The sequence below is a fragment of the Carlito syrichta genome, unplaced genomic scaffold (genome assembly GCF_000164805.1).
Source record: "Carlito syrichta isolate Samal-C Ts95f unplaced genomic scaffold, Tarsius_syrichta-2.0.1 Scaffold314817, whole genome shotgun sequence".
Lineage (NCBI taxonomy): Eukaryota > Metazoa > Chordata > Mammalia > Primates > Tarsiidae > Carlito > Carlito syrichta.
In genome coordinates this window covers 500,401-519,577 of record NW_007258913.1, presented here as the reverse complement: position 1 = coordinate 519,577, position 19,177 = coordinate 500,401, and the positions used below count along the sequence as shown (strand labels likewise).

The window sequence follows — 19,177 nt, the reverse complement described above, 5'->3', positions numbered from 1 at the left end:
AACTTCTGAAAGTTTCTCTGAAATTCTCAGATATTTTAATTTAGCTTCTTTGCCTCTCCCTGGGCAGCTTAATCACCAGCAAATGACCTTAGGAAAATCTTGTACAGAGTCCAAGGTTTACTTTTCTTCACCTCCCTTTGATCTTGAACCTTCAAGATCCTGACAACCCTAGAATTTAATGTTTGTCTTCCCAAGATCATGTGGTTACAGAGAGTGTTGCTACCCTCCTTGCTTCTTACCCCCTCTCTGCCCATTTCTTAGCCTCAGTCTCTTGCCTTAAGCTATTTAAATTGACAAAGCCTTTGAGAGGAAATCAAATGAACAGAGGTTGAAACATAAACATCTTTTCTTTTTTAACATTTTGGCCCTTCAGATCTAAGTAACTCAAAAGTATGTTTCCCTGCTTCACACCTATCAGGATGGCTATTATTATAAAACAAAGGATAAAAAGTATTAGTAAGGATGAACAGACATTTGAACTTTTGTGCACTGTTGGCAAAGATGTAAAGTGCTATAGTCACTATGAAAAATAGAATTAATGTAAAATTGAATATAAAATTATCATAGGCCACAGAAAAATTGTTTGGGGTATATACTCAAAGTAATTGAAAGCAGAGTCAAAAAGAGATATTTGTACACACTTGTTCATAGTAGCATTATTCACAATAGTCAAAAGAAGGATGCAACTCAAATGTTCATTTATAGATGAATGTATATATAAAATGTGGTACATACATATAATGACATATTATTCAGCCTTAAAAAGAAAGAAATTTCTGATACAAACTATAATGATGAATATTGAAGACATTATGTAAGTGTCATAAGTCAGTTGCAAAAAGACAAATATTGTATGATTACACACTTACACCACCTACAGCAGTCAAATTAAAAGAGATAGAAAGTGAATCGTGGTTGCTAGGAGCTGAAGGTAGAGGATATTGACGATTTATTATTTAATGAGTATAAAGTTTCAGTTGGGGTTGATGAAAATTTCTGAAGATAGTGAGGTGGTAGTACAACAATGTGAATGTACTTAATGTCACTGAACTCTATACTAAAAATGGTTATAATGGTCAATTTTATGTTATGCATATTTTACCAACATAAAAAAAATGTCATTTTCAATTATAATTGGTTTTGTACTTCATTATTTATCACAAATTTTCTAGCTGTTCCCAACAGGTGTATTTGTCTACTATGAGCTACTGTCATAGAAACTTTAATTACTTGTGCAAGTTCTACAAACTCATTTTTTCTAAACCTCAGTGGATGTGTATCAAGTACTTACAAGTATTTGTGCTTGTTTGTATGGGTCATTTCGATAAATGCTAGAAATAAAAAGACAAAGAAGACATCCTCCCTTCCTTTACTGAAATAAGACCATAGGGAGATAGTGTCCAGTAAATAATACATTTTAATGAGTTTTAAATAAATACATGACCAAAAGAGAAACAGTCTGTTATAGAAACAAAAGAAAAGGATTAGGATACATTATGGGAATGTTTGTGAAGCAATAGAACTGTTGCTATAATTGGATTATAACTTACCAGAATATGGCTTAGAATATGAAAAGCATTTTTAAAGATTTTTCTTGAACACTGGCAAAATAGGATTTACTTTATAACAGTATAAGTGTGTCAGTAACATGAGAAAAGATTATAATTGGATATATTGATGAAAATGAGAACATTTAAGAAACTGACATTATACTATAGGCTGGAAGTGAAAGAACAAAGCTAGTTTAAAACAGCAGAGAAGACAAAAAGGACCAGAATTGACAATGTCTGCAGTAGATTTTCCTCTATTTTTCACTTCAGGTGCACAAAATTGAGGTAATTATACCTGTCAATTTATGAAATAATGTTCTTATTATTGGTCCCTTCAAAGTCTCTCTGTTACTCATTACTATTCATTCTTTATTCATTTATCTATTCTTTTATGTTCTTTTATTTGTTTCTCTCTATTCCACTTTCACTGTCAGTGTTTGCTCACTCTTTACAGTAAATCATTTTATTCTTTTTAATGATCATTTTATTCCTTTCTATTATTACACATATATTCATCTGTTTTGTGTATATATTTTATTTTTATTTATGTTATCTTATTGAATAGGAGTCTCACTCTGATGCCGAGGCTGGAGTGCAGTGGCATGCTGACAGCTACTGCAGCCCTGACCTACTGGACTCAGGTAATCCTTCCGCCTCAGCCTTCCAAATACCTTGAACTCCAGGCACATGCCACTATGCCTGGCTATTTCTTTTATTTATTGTAGAGACTCGGTCTTTGCCACATTGCCCAGGTTGGTCTTGAACCCCTGGACTCAGGCAATTCTCTCTCCTCAGCCTCCCAAGTTGCTGGCATGAGCCACCATGCCCAGCTATATTTAAATTCATATAAATATTATTCTGATGATTCTAAATTTTCTAAGTACTGTTCTTTTCTCTCATTTTTTTTCATCTTACATCATTTTTCCGGTGCATATCTAACCCTTTGCTTCCCATGGCTGCATGATACTCCTTGTTGTTCATGCACTATACTTTACTCATTGACTTTTCCAATATCAGAGGCTTAGTCTTATCCAACAGTCAGCATCCCAACACACATGCGAGCACGCACATGCACACACACACACACACACACACACACACACACACACACACACACACCACTCACAAAATAAACCCTGCAGACCTATCATCAAATGTACTTACAGGACATGGCAACTGATTTATTGTATGGAATAAAAGTAAAACTGATGGCCGGGCTCGGGGCCTCAACTCTGTCATCCCAGCACTTTGGGAGGCTAAGGTGAGAGGATTTCCTGAGCCCATGGCCTCGTGATTGGTGATACCTTGTTTCTACAATAAATAAAAAATATTTTAATTAGCCGGGCTTGGTAGCGTGCACCTGTAGTTCCAGCTGCTTGGAAGGCTGAGGTGGAAGGATCACTTGAGCCCAGCGGATCCATGTCAGGTGGCCTTGAGCGGGCCACTGCATCCAGCCTGGGTGATGGAGTAAGATTCTGACTCTAAATAAATAAATAAATAAAACTGACAACTGAATTTTGCACTGAAAGCTAGGAAGAGCATGGACTGTTGAAGCCATTACCTGCAAAAACTTCTCAACTAATATAAGTTTTATCTATGAGTACTTTTCTAAATATATCGATATTTAAAATTTAGAAAGTGGCAATTTTCTACCTTTCTAGAAATGAATTTAAATCTGCATTATTTGTCTGGACTTGAGGAAGATTATTCATAATTACCATTGTTTCCAAACAATTTTTTTGAAGTCTGTAATAATTGAATTACTATAGAGAAAAGTTTGCAGTACAAGTATTAAAAATAAAGTGCTTTCCTGATGCTGATGGTCTTTTAATAGAGCGCTCTTTGGAGGAAAAAATATCATACGTTATAGTCATTCATGAATATCCTCTTATTCTGATTTCCTTTCCGCCCAGTACAAATATTAATGGACTGATTAATGTATATTAAGGTTTACTTTCATTTTTTATCATCAACTTTATCTTTGGTTTTACAATGCCTATGCATTTGTTCAGACTGAAGGCAGGTGAATTAATGGCTTCCCAGAAGTTTGGCTTAAATGATAGACACCTTTTTTTACCCACCCCTCGAACATGCATGCTCTTGTCATAACAAGATACTTCTATATATGTTCGTATTATCGAAACTTGAAATTTCAAACCAGCAACCCTCATAATATTTATCATAATGAAAAACAGAGGCCATTTTCCCACTGTTTCTTAAGAAATTTTCCAAAATAAAAGACTAGAGCACAAAGAACAAAATAGATGACTATTTAAATGAGTTTTAATTAAATTTTTAAAAATTATCAGGGAGTTTATTGCATTTCTATAAAAATAAACTAGACAATAACCTTACATCAGGGAGCAGGATAGAGCAGAAAGTGAAAACAGCAGCCTTGACTAACCCTAGCAGTAGCTCTAGAGGGAGAATGGTCCTTGAGAACTGTCCAAAGACAAGATATGATAGCTGTGCCTTTATACTCTCACATTGTTATTCAGTTTGTAAGCACCCCCGGTTGGAGTCTACCTCTGGAAAGATGGCCTTCTTCTGCTGACAAGGTTGCCAGCTAAGTTTTCTACCCCTGATGCTCCTAATAGTTAAGGCAAAGACTCTACTGAAGTGGAGCTTGGTGGTTTATCTGGTGGCATGACCCAGGTCCTTGTTTTAAGGAGTTTGAACCTTTAACAGACTAAGATTTCACTTATTTATTCACTGTCAACACTTAAAATAAAAATAAAAAGGCAAACAAAACTGGTTCACGATCAAAACTGGGCAAGGAACCATGACCTGTTTATTGGAGTCTCCCGTTCATCTATTCTTTATATGTTTTGGTGCTACAAATTGACCAGTACCATTGTTGCTGACTCACTTTTTTGCTTCTATGAACACAGAGTTATTAAGCATCTCCGTAATCTTATCTGGATTGTACTCCTGGTTGTCCCTCTGATTTGTCCTACATAGCCATAATTGTATTCTCCTGGCTCTGGCTACAACTTGCCCTCTCCATTGCTATGAGTGAGCCTAGATTTTTTCCATAGCTCTGATTCATGCAAGGAGGTACCTTTGAACTTCTTGGTGATTCTTGCATACTTCTCACTAGTGGTTTCTAATAGCCTTGGTAATTGGTTTATGGTTTGGACTTTTCCATAGATCATATTCCTTTGGTAGACTTTTCCGCCCTTACATACATTATCTGTTCACTACAGCATATTCACTTATCTGAGACTTTCATTTTCTTTTCCACCATCCGCCATAATAATTCTGGCATTTTAACCTAACTTAAAAAGGGTCATAAATTTTTTTCATGCTTGTAGGAAGCATCCTAGTAATGAGTTTGTATCACCTCCCAGGGTCCTTTCCAGATGTAAAATTCTGTATCCCAGAAGAGTACCTTTAAGTCTAGCTTTGTGTTCTGACCACTGATCAATTATCCAGAAATCAGTTACTCCTACCTTCTCCCCTCTTGCTGGTAGATTCTGGAAGGATCTTTTCACTCCTTTGAAATATATCACCTTTCTCATTATTCTGGCCTATACATAGACATCTGGTTTATGTTACAACTAACCTAATTATACACATAGTGGCCAGGAGAGTAGGTAAGGGAAGCAAGCATGAACTTTAAATGTGAGCTATTGTGAGAAATGCTTCTGCATGTCTTTAATAAATCAGTTCCAGTTCTAAACTTAGAGGTGTAGTCTGCTTCTAGAAACTTAATTTTTTACGGGACCATTTATCCCTGAAGGGGCTTACAGTTGAAAAGTACTCACAGTCCTTCTAGAAATTGGGCCAATGGGTTCTTACTTTAATGGCTTTCTAGGCAGCACATTCAGTGTGTGCTAGAAGCAATGTCAGAATGAAGGTAAGTCGTGAAACTGAAGACAAATGGATAGAATATAGTGACTGGTCCATTATGATAAATAGAAGTGAGTCGTCCAGAATGAGATACAGATTTCTGTTAGATAGCGATTATAACCATCTCTTAAGGTAAGAAGCACAACATAAGACCCAATTTGAGTTGAGAGATGATTACTTTTATTTAAGATGCGGTTGGTTTGGGATGTTTGTAATATTTCAGGAAATACCAGTCAATGAACAGTTAAATGGCTTTTTCTAGAATTCAAAAGATAAATCTAGATTTAAAAAATCTGATTGTGAAAATAAAATTTGAAATTAATGATGAGAAAAACGATGCAGTACCTGCCTGCAATAACCTAATGGCAGATATAATCAAATGCTAACACAAATGCTAGCACAGCAAGACTGGCACAAATTGAAGAAAATAAGTAATCTAATTTGACTTAATAACTCTTGCTTGAATCCTCTGCAAACTGTACTGTACATCAGAATGAGGTAAAGAAATGGCAGTTTCTGTGGGAACATTAATGAAAAGGAGATGGAGAAGACAGCAGGGGGCAGTACCCATAAGAAAGATTCCATTACAGGCTTGTGTCTGTAATATTTGATAAGCAAACACATGAAACTTAGAAAAAATGCCATGTGGCAGTATAATAAACAATAATAGATGCAATGGAGGGGAAAAACTCATGCTAAATGTTTATCAAATGCATGATTACTTGTATCTGTAACAGAATTTATCAGATTAAAGAAGCGATCCTAGACAACATGCTTCAGAAAAAAAAAATGTCATCCTCAAAATTCAACAATAAAATAGATGGGAATCTATAGTAACTTTCAAGAAAGCTTTTAAGGTCTTTTAAGATTCAGCTGAGAGATGACCCCTTGTATTTCTGCATGAAAGGTTCTCTTTGATGTTTAGAGGAATCTAGACATTAAAACCCCAAAGGACTTCTTTAGCCTAAGAGGTCAAATGTTACAGTCTTATAAACTCAGTAAGGCACATGTCAAATCGCCATGGAGATGAGAAGATTTGTGGACTGTAAAGCAACTCAGTAGCAGAAAACTCTTATCAATCGTACCAGTGCCTAATCCCACAGTGAAGATCAACTTGTTATCTGTGTCTTCATGGGCTTTCTGTCCTTCCTGTCCTGACACTCACCTAATATTCCTGACGTTTCAGCTCCAAACGATATCTACAAATTTAAGTTCAACAACTTAATCTTACCTTTCTCTGCTGTCTGATTCATCTCTTATAAATACACACACAAACATACATGCACACACACTTAGTTTTATACAATGACTATACTACCAAACAATTTATATAATGTAACAAGTTAAATTTTTATTTTAAAAAATATAATTTTAGATTTCCTTAACATAGGATGTATAAGCATACAAATTTCAATAATTTGTTCTGAGAACTTCATTTTCATGAAGAAATTTATAAGCATTCCAAATTAGAGTTTTGTCTTGGTATAGTTCTTTTAGAATACCATAACGCAGGTCTGAGACAGATGAGACATCTGTGCTGGTAAGTGAAATTAAGTAGAAAAAGAAACCTAAAAAAAAGCAAATAATTTAAGAAGGATATAAATTAACTCAGAAATATTAAAGAAGAATATCGGGAAAACCATACTGGGATTATTTATTTAAAAAAAACCCAAAAAACTTACATTTCCTATCTTTGCAGTAGCCTGAATTGACTGAGAGTGAGAGGGCTGACCTTGTGCTCTGAGTAGCTTACTAGCTATGTAAAACTCACCTAATCTCATTTGTTTTCTGTTGTACAGGGTTGTTATGATGTGCCATAGACTCAATATATGCTAAAGTGCTTTATGAACACAGCGATTGTATGTAGAGCCATAGTCAAGGTGGAAATTAAAGATGCTGTCTTAGGAGTCTAGAAAAACTTTTTAGACAAAACCTTACACTCAAGAGTATTTTTGTGGGGTTACCCTGCCCTAAGACCTGAATTTAAAAGTCCAGAAATGTGATTTTGTTCAAGGCAAGAGGTGATCCTTCTTTTAGGAGCTAAGTTATACTTAGTTATTATAACTGGTAAATATTTTTTGAAAAAAACAGATGTTCTCAGGATTATCTCCTTTATTCACTTCTTACTGACAATAGTACGTGAGAATCAGGAAACAGACCAATTTTAGCAATGTTTAGCATATTCTCTCCAGTACTTAGATATAGCTGGGAAGACAATTACAACAGAATTTAGTGGTACTACTGTACATGGGTTCTCAATAAACATTTGTGGAGACATGGCATTTTGTAATTCTTTAATCACCTCTTTTTGAGCCCCCATGCCAAAAATGTACCTCCTTTTAGAAAGGTCTTTCTTCAGAGTTTGTAGAAATATAAGTGATTAGTCCTGGTATTTCCAGAAGGAGTTTAAAGGGACAGTAATCCAGTTATGCCTAAAGGTAGGTGAATAAAGGGCCCACTGGACAAAATGTTTGAAGATATCTGTATTAAATAAAAAGGAAATGTGTTAGTTCACTTGAAATTTCTCAAGTGTTTAATATGCTAACGTGTATTATAAATTTCTGAGTGGGAATATATTATGCAATGGCTCCCAAAATCTATTGGAAAAAGCAACTTTTTTTTCCCACTGGATCTATTATACTTCTGGTATTCTATTTAGCACAATTGGGAAAGATAAGCATGCTAATAATGAATCTATAGGCTTTATACCCTTGTTAAAAGATTAACATATGGAAGTTCCTCAGTCATCCACTTACAAATGATCGTTTTTAGGGTATAGAGAATTAAGTTCAAATGCCTGAAACTCTTTGCAGTTGTCTCCATTTATAATGGAGAAATATGATTTGTTTATAATAGTCCTCTTAGTTTTTCTATAGGATTCTTCCATAGCAAGTTTCTGTCTCCTCTTATCTCCAATAATTTCATCCCCAGGATATATCCTTAACTTCAAGTTAAGGTGGATGTTCTTGCACCCATGCATTATATAATTAATAATACACTGAGCCATACCAATATTTTTTTATAGCAATTCTAATTTACTGTGGGAAAACATGTTTTTCTCAATAATATTACACGTAAAATGTACATATAGTTAAAATGTTCCTACTGGATTGAACAACTATGGCTTGGTCTCCATTATCTTATGTGAACTTGTATATATATATTATGCTTTATTACTAACTAAATTATATTCTTTTACCATTTACATATCAAGTTACAGGGTAGTTTTGTCTACTTTATTTATAGTCTCACTGGATTTATTGAGTACATCCATTTTTATTTTATATATTGAATGGCTGTGATTTTATCTGCCTTTTCAGATTAACATAATTTTATTTCTGAGTTTTTTGTTTAATCAAATTTTCATGATGCATGTTTTTGTTATTAGACAATTATAGGTGCTCTAAGAGGCTAGTGATATACAAAGGAAATAATGTATTAGGGAATTGTATTATTGAGAAAATTTTGAAAATTAAATTAAATTTTGTCTTGTGCTTTTTAAAAATTATATCTGCAACTAAAAGTACACCAATACAAGTAAGAGACACAAAGTAAAATATTTATTATTATCTCTTATGACTCTGACAATTGAACATACATAAATTATGAAATGTGAACAACTGTTGGGAAGGAACAAAAGTAATAAATCATGTTCCAGATGGTAAAAGTTATTATTAGCAGCAATCTCTAAAAATGTTTCCATAGAAGTTGAATTAGAGGTCAGGTTTCTGGGTCTATCCGTTGTTATCACTGTAGAGATTTATTTCCTCATAATATGCAGGAATAAGGAAGGCCAATTAAAATGAATATAAAATACAGACTTACAACAGACAACACAGTAAAAATACATATATAAAGTAGGTTCTCACCTTATGTTTCATTGGGGTTTTTTGTCTTATATTTAGGGGGAAAACAACTCATAAAATATAAATAAAATCAGCACAAAACAAGTGAGAAAAAGAAAATGCTTAGGTATTTTAAAGAGAAACTCCTCTTCTTTAATTAAGAATTGAAAATTAAACAGATTTTTTATTCATTTAGCATACATTGTAGAATAAATAGCAGAAAGAAGTTTAAATGTAGTTTGTAATTTTATTTAATCAATTTAATATTTTAATTTTCTATGTATTTACTTTATTGAAGATATTTAATTCTCAATGTCTCAAATATTTGTCATATCAGGTTTCAGTTTGTCTCTAAAGTGTCTCTTTATGATAATTTCCTCATGTAAATTTAAATGTTGAATGAATAATACTTATTAAATGTTCAAAGTCATAAAAATATTCATATTTGCCTTCCTTCCTATTCAATATCTTGTGAAATGTGTAATGCTAGTAATGTGCAGATAATTTTTGGTTTTAATCAAAAAAACTTCTAAAACTTAATTTAATTTTTTGTGTGTCTGGTGGATTCCTTCAATTTGTATTGAAGAATTTTTAATAATGAATCATACATCAGATTTTCTATATTTTTGATAGATGCATCTATTTAAAAATTATTTTTCTTAATTCCCTGCCAACATGTTCATTATTCTGATAATGAATAACGTTTCTCTATTAAAGATGATCTTAAATCTTAGAGACAGATAACATTTGAGTTTCCTCTAATACCAGGTGGCCCAAAGTCATTAAGAACTTTGAGCACAGAATGAATTACAGTCAGATCATTTCAAAGTTCTGCGTGTGGATTTTAAATTTAAGATGACATGGCTGTTAATATTATTTTTGTTGGCATTCATACCAATGATTTATTTTTAAGTCAGTCTCTCACAATAAATTCCAAAAAACTATTTATCAGCAAAATATCCTCCACCTTGTCTAAAAGATAAAACGCATGAAAATTATGATTCAGAGCATTTGTAGTTTTTAAAGTCAAATCCTATAAATTTTAGTAACTGTCATTCTTAAAAGGGTACTAATTTAATTTCTTCTTTTGTTCGTTTTAAGTAAAGAGCTAAATTTTACTGACTAATTCCATAATCAAGCATTTATTAACCACATACTTTATAAAATCCACTGTTAGAAGGATTATACAAGAAGAAGGGATTCGTGTATTGATCAATAAAATTAATCATAAACTTTTAAAAAAGACAAAATGTATATACAGTTAATTAAAATTAGAGTAAGAATATAATAAACTTCAAAAGAAATACAAATATAGTGTTTTGGAAGTATGGAATAGAGAGAAAAGTGTATTTCTGACTAGGATATTAGCAGTGGCCTTTTTTTGGACGAGGTCTTGAATAATGAGTATGAGTATCAAAAGAAAATGAGAATGAAGACCAGTTCAAGCCAGTAAAATGCTTGGATACAGAAATTTACTTGACAGCCGGGCTCGGTGGCTCAGCCTGTAATCCCGCGCCTTTGGGAGGCTGAGGTGAGTGGATTGCCTGAGCCCGCGGGTTCGAGACCCGCCTGGGCAGCAAGACCTCATCTCTACAATAAATAATAATAATAAAAAATCAGCCGGGCGTGGTTGCACATGCCTGTAATTCCGGCGACTCGGAAGGCTGAGGCGGAAGGATCGCCGGAGCCCAGCAGGCGAGGCTGCGGTGGCCGGGAGGCTGGGCGACCGAGTGAGACTCCAACTCAAAAAAAAAAAAAAAGAAAAAAAAGAAAAAAAGAAACTTAGTTGGCAAAACAGATGTTCTTAAATAAAATACTGCCAGTCCAGTTTAGTGGAAGTATAAGGTGGATGATAAAGAATAAAATCTTTAAAAAATCTAAAAAAACAAAGGATTGTGTGAGATAGTTAAATAAAATTGAAACTCATTCTAAAGGAGAGGATTTGGCCATAGTGGAAGAGATTGTCTTATAATATTTCACATAAACATGAAAACGATAATCACAATGGATTATTCAGAAAGCACACTAAATATTCAAAATTAAGGACATAAAGTGATATCCAGAGGCTAAGGTGTACTTATGAGTTCTTGAGCAAAAATAAGTACTAATACAATAAGATAACAATGCAAACAGAGGATAAGTGGCAATTGCCAGGTTGGCTATATAGTAGTCCTGAAATGTCACAATGTCATTGGGAATGAAAAAGATGAAATTAAAATAAGACAACTTGATTTTTTAAAATGCGTTAATTAAAGAACAATTAATTTTGCTATTAAAATATTAATTTTCAATAAGCCACAAGTAAAATGAATAATTGTGTAAAATATACCAGGTTCAGTACTAATCCATTTATACATTGTCTCATTATATCATTGAAACATGCTTGAGAGTATTGTTATATTTCTGATGTTTTCTGGAAATGCAATTGGTTTTAGATAAACAACCTATTAAAGTCATCAGTTAGTAAACAGTAAATTCAAGTTTCAAGTTCAAGCTACCTGATTCCACCTTCCCTTCTAAAATGATTTTGTATGGTCAGTCAAAATTTAAGTATATTGTGTACAGTGGTACGTTTTTTTGCTACTGTAACGAAGTGCTTGAGACTGGGCAATTTAGAAAGAACAAAAAATATTTTCTTACATATCTAGAGTCTGAGAAGTCCAGCATTAAGTTACCAACAGATTCTGCTTTCTGGTGAAGGTTGCTCTTTGTTTCTAAGATAGCACTTTATTGCTGCATCATCTGGAGGGGAGGGTCATCTTGTCCTTACCAGACAGAAGGCAGAAATCCAAGAGGTCTAAATATTGTGTGAAATTTCTTTTACCTATTTTATAAGGGCCTTAGTCCCACTTATAAGGAAAGAACCCCAGCTCTTAATATTATCACACTGCCATTAACTTTCAACTCCTAAATTTTAGAGGTGACATTCAAGTAACAGCAGCATGTGGACTACTAGACAATGAGCAAATACATCACAACTGTAATGATGATAAAATTTGATATGTGAGATTTAGTCAAGAAAACTTATTCAAGACAAAAATTTTTAAGCCTCATGTCACATTATAAGTTCAAATTAATATTCTTGGGTTCTTGAATTCCAGAGAATTCTCTCTATTTTACCTCTGCCAGGACTGATTGGGATGTTTTTTAGGTCTCATTATGTCTGAAAATTCTCTCACCTTCAAGATCTAAAAATCCAAAATTCCATTTTCTGACAATAAACTTGTCTTAACATTTCTTATATTTCTTAACTTCTACTGAACTTGATCATTAGTTTATCAACATTTGCCATTCTTTGACTCCCCGCTCTTTTGGTAGTCCTATACTGCTTCTGGCTTTACTTGTCATGAGCCAAAAAGAAAAATCATGGTCCGCCATTTGCAGACATCCTTTTCTGCTACTTTAGAATGACACATCCTTATGACTTTCTGCCATTCCTGCTAGCATGTCCTCAGTTTTGCATCTCTCTCACTGTTAGTTCTGTTCTTAGACAGGTGTAATATTGCCAAACCACACTAATTAGAGTCAGTAAATGTGCAATCATGTAATTTAATGTCTAAATCAGAGACACTTTTTATTTTTGAACATGAAAGAGGATGCTATAAAACTGGTGTAAACCAGACCTGTCTCCGAGAAACCAGAGTATATCATTCTAACAAAAGTATATTTGTGTATTTTTTTCTTCAGAATAAGTCTTTACTTCTGTTTAAAATATATTCATTTATTCATTCATTCATTTGGGATTGATTGACTGTAACATATTTTTCGTGTTCACTTTCAGCTTCTTTGTTTTTCTTGAGAAACTAACTCCTTCACTCCCATTCCAAATTTACTTCAGTCAAAATTCATTACTTTCTCCTATGGAACAATTGAGACTTTACCACCTCAAAATGTCCCTCTTGCTTAGTAGTCATTTTCGTTTAGTTGGATTTTTAAAAAACTGTAAGACATTTTAATTCCTAGTCAAAATCTTATCTATTCTTTCTTTCTCCAAAAGTTGTTTTGCCTCAGTTATTCCCTGTTGCTAATATCTTCATACTATACTACCTCATTGACTTTCTTTTATGGAGAGTGAGAAAGGGTAAAAGATGGAGCCATCACATTCTCTTGGTTTTCCTCTTATACTGACCACAACTTCCCCGAATAAATAAACAACCTCTTTTCAACCCACAGACCTAGGCATTGTCCAAGAATTTCTCCTTGGTTCTATGTCTATCTTTCCATATCAGGTTTGCTTATCTACCACGCCAGATTTAAGTATGACTTAAGCAATTTTCACTCCCTTATTCTTTACTACAGATGTGCTGGTTGATAAGGATATGAATTTTGCAATGATTACTTAATGTTAGAAAATGAAAAGCTGAATTTACTTTTGACATTGAGCCTACAAATTTTACTATTCTATTTTAAAAACCACTACATTTCCTTATTTACTCTTAGTTACAAAACCTTGGATTAATTTCAAATATTTTTATTTTCAGTGTCTCCAGATGAAATTAGTCACCAAATTTGTAGGTTGTTCTTCCACCATACTCCTTATAATTACTACCAAGTTATGTGTTATTGCTAGTGCTCTGTCAATTAACCATGTCCAGTAATTCTGTGAGATTCATTTTTTTGAATTTTAACTCCAATAATTTGAAGTCATTGAGTTATTTAATAACTTTTTTGTTTCTTGTTTTGGACTCTGACTTAGGTACCTAGCTTTGCATTCATGGTTTTCCATTCTCTGGCCCCAAAACATAACCCCTTTTGTTTTCTCTCCCAATATTCTAAAGCAGAGTCCCATGCACTAGCCAGATAAGATGGCTTGCTATTTTCTAAATGTTACTAGAGTATTTCTTTTGTTCCACCTGCAGGGACTTTCCCTGTTGAAATTCCACATTCCCAAGGTCTTTGTCATAGTCAATATCTTCAATAAGAAATGAATGACTCTCTAACCAGATGTGAAATCTTCTTTCTTTAATTCCTAATATCACTCTGTTTACTTATTTTAATGTCTCATACGAATTATTTTTGATGCTTTTTAACCCCCCTTATAGCTTACTGTTTTCTAATGGATAAGACATATATGTACTCATGATTTGAATACTAGAACACCATGTTTACTAATATTAGTTAATCATTAATTACTTGTTAAAATTATTGCACAAATATGACTATTTGAATATTGCAGCATTGATTGTACAATTAGAATGTAAAAATATCACTAGATCTCTCTGTAAAAAAAAGTTGTCTCTAATAGATGGCAAATATCATTATACCTAATAAATAGTTGAACTGAGTAATGCATGAAGAAAGTAAAAGATTTATTCATGGATAAATCCTAGTCTCAGATAGAGCTGAGAAAAGATGCCAGTCCGCTATAATCCTCTTTTCCTGTTTATTTTAAATAGAGCCCTCTATATGCATGCAAAGTACTGCAATCACTTATTAAGTAGATTCAATTCTCTCATTTTCCTTGAATCATCACTGATTTGAGCTCACAGTTGTCTCAATTTAGGCCTAAGAAAATTATGGCCAGATATTCATTCTCTAATTAACCTAAAAGTGAATTATATTTCATTGCTTGTAGGATGGTATGGGAAATCTGAGAGTCACCAAGAAGGGAATCCGACTTGAAGGTATATCTGAGTTTCTACTTCCATTGTATGTGAAAGAAATTCATTCCCGAAAGGTATGTGATACTGGCTTTGGTTTACTGTAAAAGATAATTTCGAGGTTATGTTTTTAGCTTGAAATAGGAACATAGAATTCCTTTATCTCTTCAGTATGTATTTGGTTTCCTTAAGCAAAAGACCTATATGTGGAAATCAAAACAATAAAATAATTGAAAAAACAGTGGAGAAGGTTAGTTTCAAACAAGTCAGAGAATTATTTTGAGCTAACCTGCAGTATTGCTTTTGATAGTTTATAAAATGTGCTATTTTCACTTGATGTTTAAAATACACAGCTACAGTAATTCCAAAAGGCACACTTGATATGTATGAGTAATTTTTACAAAAAGCACCAACTTGAATTAATGATTTTAATTTAGCATATTATACAGTTCTTCAGCTTAAATGGATATGCATTTTCTAAAAGAGATGGCAAAGATTTTAATTTAGAAATTAATTTTATTCCTGGATGTACATTATTTAAAACAAACAAGGATAATTATCCTTCAAATATGTGATTGTGTTTGTGTGTGTGTGTGTGTGTGTGCACGTGCTAAGTGTGCCACTTAGCAGCATACTAACAATTAAGATTGTAGCTTAGACACTGTTCATTTTGGCTTAAGTGTATTACTTCTCAGAAGTAACTGGAAACTTTCAAATCTAGTAGACATTTTCCTTAGATATGTGTGTATTTGTGGAGATAAATTCATTAAGATAGAAATAATAAAAATCTTGTAACACAAAAGTTGGAAAAATATTTTAACTATTTCATAAATATAAAAATATATTTAAACTAAAATAATGTTTTAATATTACCATTATAAAATATTACCAGTTGGGTTGTATAATATGCCATAATTTGATTCAAAACTATTTCCCTTAAATATCAAAGAAAAACAGAACAAAGGATAGTTTTTCATAAAATTTTTAATTGGGATAAATATATTAACTTAAATTTGTTTTTTTAAATATATGAACTGACAGAGCTTTACTAATATACTATATTGGCTATACTCTGTTACTGAAAATTTTATTTTTCTACTACTTCACTTTCTGGATTTTGGTCAAAAAAGTAACACAATAGACAGATGTATGAACACCTAATCTTGCATGATTAAATTTTTAAAAATTATTAAACATCAAATGAAAAGGGTTTTTTTTGGTGCTTCTGCTTTCTTTTGTTTTTATGAAAACTGAAAAGATAGAAAGTTTACATACGTCAGTGACTTTTCTTGACTGGAAGTCACCATTTTTCAGTTATTTCCTGAATTCTTCTTGTGCTTGGCACTATTAAACAGTTTAATATTTTAAAGAATGAAATCTATACATGCAAACCATAAAACTGCTTAACATAGGAAGAAGAAGAGAGTAATCATGGGTCGAAACTTCTTTGAAATTGCATCCTATTGATAACCAAAGATGGTTTATCTCTAAAGCCATTTAGAGCAATCTTTCGTGGCTTCCCGGGACACATTTGAAGGATTATGAAACTCTCTCAACAGACAGGTCATAGAATTTATCTTCTCAGCTAGAACATTTTTGAGAGTATAAAAACAGCTATAAACTAGGATTCTCCTGAGAAACAGGGATGTGTGTGATTCCACCTATTGACCAATTAAGACAGAGTCTATTAACCATATAGAATTAAAGCGTGAAGTAGTTGTCATTGAGTTTCCTAACCTTCACCCCAGCAAAGCTAAGACCAAGTTCACAACATTTCCAAAATTTATTGTATAAAGTGAAGGCTATATGTTCCTTCCACATCCCAGCCTTGTTGCTTGTCCTTCCCGTGTCTCCTCTTTTTTATTATTACTTACCCAGTAACTTGAAAGCATGGTAAAGAACAGGAAGGTGGGCACATCAGTAGTCAGAAAGGATATTTGATGTGAGAACAGAAATAGAAAGGGACTCATTTACTCCTAGGAAAATTTCTCTACATATACACTACTAAAACAAATATTTAAAATAAAGAGAAAAAATATATTTTGCCAATAGTTCCTTTATTGCAATTCCTTTGTCCATGAATGCAGGCAGTCATTTATTCTATGTCATATACTTCTTCCCTTTGAAGAAGCCAGCCACAATTTATCTGAGCCTTAGTTTTCTCTTTAATAAGGTGAGTTTGTGAGTTTCTTAACTCTTGGGTTAAGAAAGAACAAAAATTCCAAAGAAGACACGCAAACAGTCAACAGATACAGGAAAAAATGCTCAGCCTCACTAATCATCAGAGAAATGCAAATCAAAGCTACAGTGAGTTACTACCCAACTCCAGTAAGGATGACCATCATTAATAAATCAAAAAAATCAACAGATGCTGGCATGGGTACAGAGAAAAGGGAACTCTGCACTGTTGGTGGGAGTGCAAGCTAGTTCAACCTCTATGGAAAGCAGTGTGGAGATTCCTAAAATAACTAAGAATTGACCTCCCATATGATTCAGCAATTCTTCTCCTAAACTATACCTGAAGGAACATAAATTGTTCTATAAAAAAGGACACCTATACATGCATGTTTATAGCTGCACTCTTCACAATAGCAAAAACATGGAACCCACACTACTGCCCATTGAAAATGGACTGGATAAAGAAAATATGGTATATATACACAATAGAGTATCACACAGCCATAAAGAAAAACAAAATCATGGACTTCACAGGAAATTGATGGAGTTGGAGACCATCCTACTTAGTCTACTTAGTGATCTATCACAGAAACAAAGAACTGAATGTCGCATGTGGGACCTGAATTTCGTAAGTAGGACCTGAATATTAACCATATTAGCAAAAGGGAGGGGCCAACAGTCGCTGGGCACTGCTAGGAGAGGGAAAGGGGAGCACTTAACAGCACAAAGAATACCTGGTCATGTACCAGGGGAAGTGAGGGCCAGTTGGAGGCTCAAACTTCCCCTGCCTGCAGCCTACGTGCGTAGTTAGTCCTTACTATACCACACATCGCTATGATAAAATACAATTTAGTAAAAAAGAAGAAACACAAATTTTAGTAATAAAAGTAGAAATGAAATTTTTAATTTAAAAATTCAGTTACACATTTCAGTCTTTTCATACATCTTTGTGTTTTAACATTTCTTATGATAAAATTCCAAAGTTCCTGTAGTGCTGAAGTAAGAAAATCTATTATATTCAAGAGGCACTTTAAAAGAGGAAATTAAGTTGAGAAAAATACTACTGAGTAAAGCCATTTTGATTTATATGTGTTTATGTGCTTCCCTTCCATTAAAGCTAGTCGGTTGCCTTCTTTATATTTTGTTAGTATTCTGCTCTGACATACAGAACTTTCTTACTCAAAATTATTCCCATTATTCAGGTATTTGGTTCTATACATGGAAAAAATAGTAAAGATATTTCTATTACTCAGAAAATGCAGTTGTCCATAAACATACATCTAGTCACCTAACCTAATAAACTATGAGCTGGACCTACTCTGCAAGCTAACTGACTTCACCCCTCACCACCATGCACATCAAGTATTTATAGATATTTGAAGTTCTATTATTATTCATAGCAATTTACTCTCATTTTATGTTTTTTAAAAACTAACCTTAAGTAGTCCACCAAAAATTACACACAAAAAAAGCACATTATAGTTTATTCTGGAAATATCTTTGACTTCAATGCATCTATCAGAATTAATGCCATTATTTTCAGGAAAGAATTACTCATAGACCATTGTGAAAATTAAATATATATTTTCTTCAAACAAGAAAAGTACAAAGGATGTGAAATTTAGGCTACCTTACATAAATGATGATGATAATAACTTTCTGCATCAGTTTTCAAGGTACATGTTCTAATACTAGAGCAAAATCTTAGAAATGTTAGTAAATTAAAATAAGAAAACCCCAAACTTAAAAAAAAAAATTAGTTGGAGTATGTTTTTCAAGGTTACGTAGTAGTAAAGGTAATAAAGTGGTTAAACTACATATATTTCACTGATTCTTAAGTAAACTTTGCATCATGCAATTTTTCAACACTTTTTAAAGTATTATCAAACTTCATCTGAGACAGGATGAGAGCCCTTTTGTATTTTCTTTTATTTACTTTTTTTTCTGTTCAAATACCCTCAGTTGAGGTGGTCCTCATCACCGCCACCAATCCCAGCATCCTGCATGACAAATTGATTCTCTGATTGTACCAGAGAAACTACTACCAGATGATTCTAAATTTAATAATTCCACAGCAAATTCTGGAGTCCTGAGGACTCCAGTGTTAGGAGAGGCGTGAGTAAGGTTCTGAGTTCACCTTCATATCCATTTC

At 33.2% G+C, this 19,177-nt stretch overlaps 1 protein-coding gene across 1 annotated transcript in view; it reads left to right on the top strand.

Annotated features, from left to right (window-relative positions):
• SGCZ (sarcoglycan zeta) overlaps nt 1-19,177 on the top strand; it is a 292,741-nt gene that overhangs the window by 9,011 nt on the left and 264,553 nt on the right. Inside the window, exon 2 of the mRNA XM_021705916.1 lies at nt 14,823-14,924. Coding sequence (XP_021561591.1) covers nt 14,823-14,924 — 102 coding nt within the window. The remainder of the gene's footprint in view (nt 1-14,822; nt 14,925-19,177) is intronic.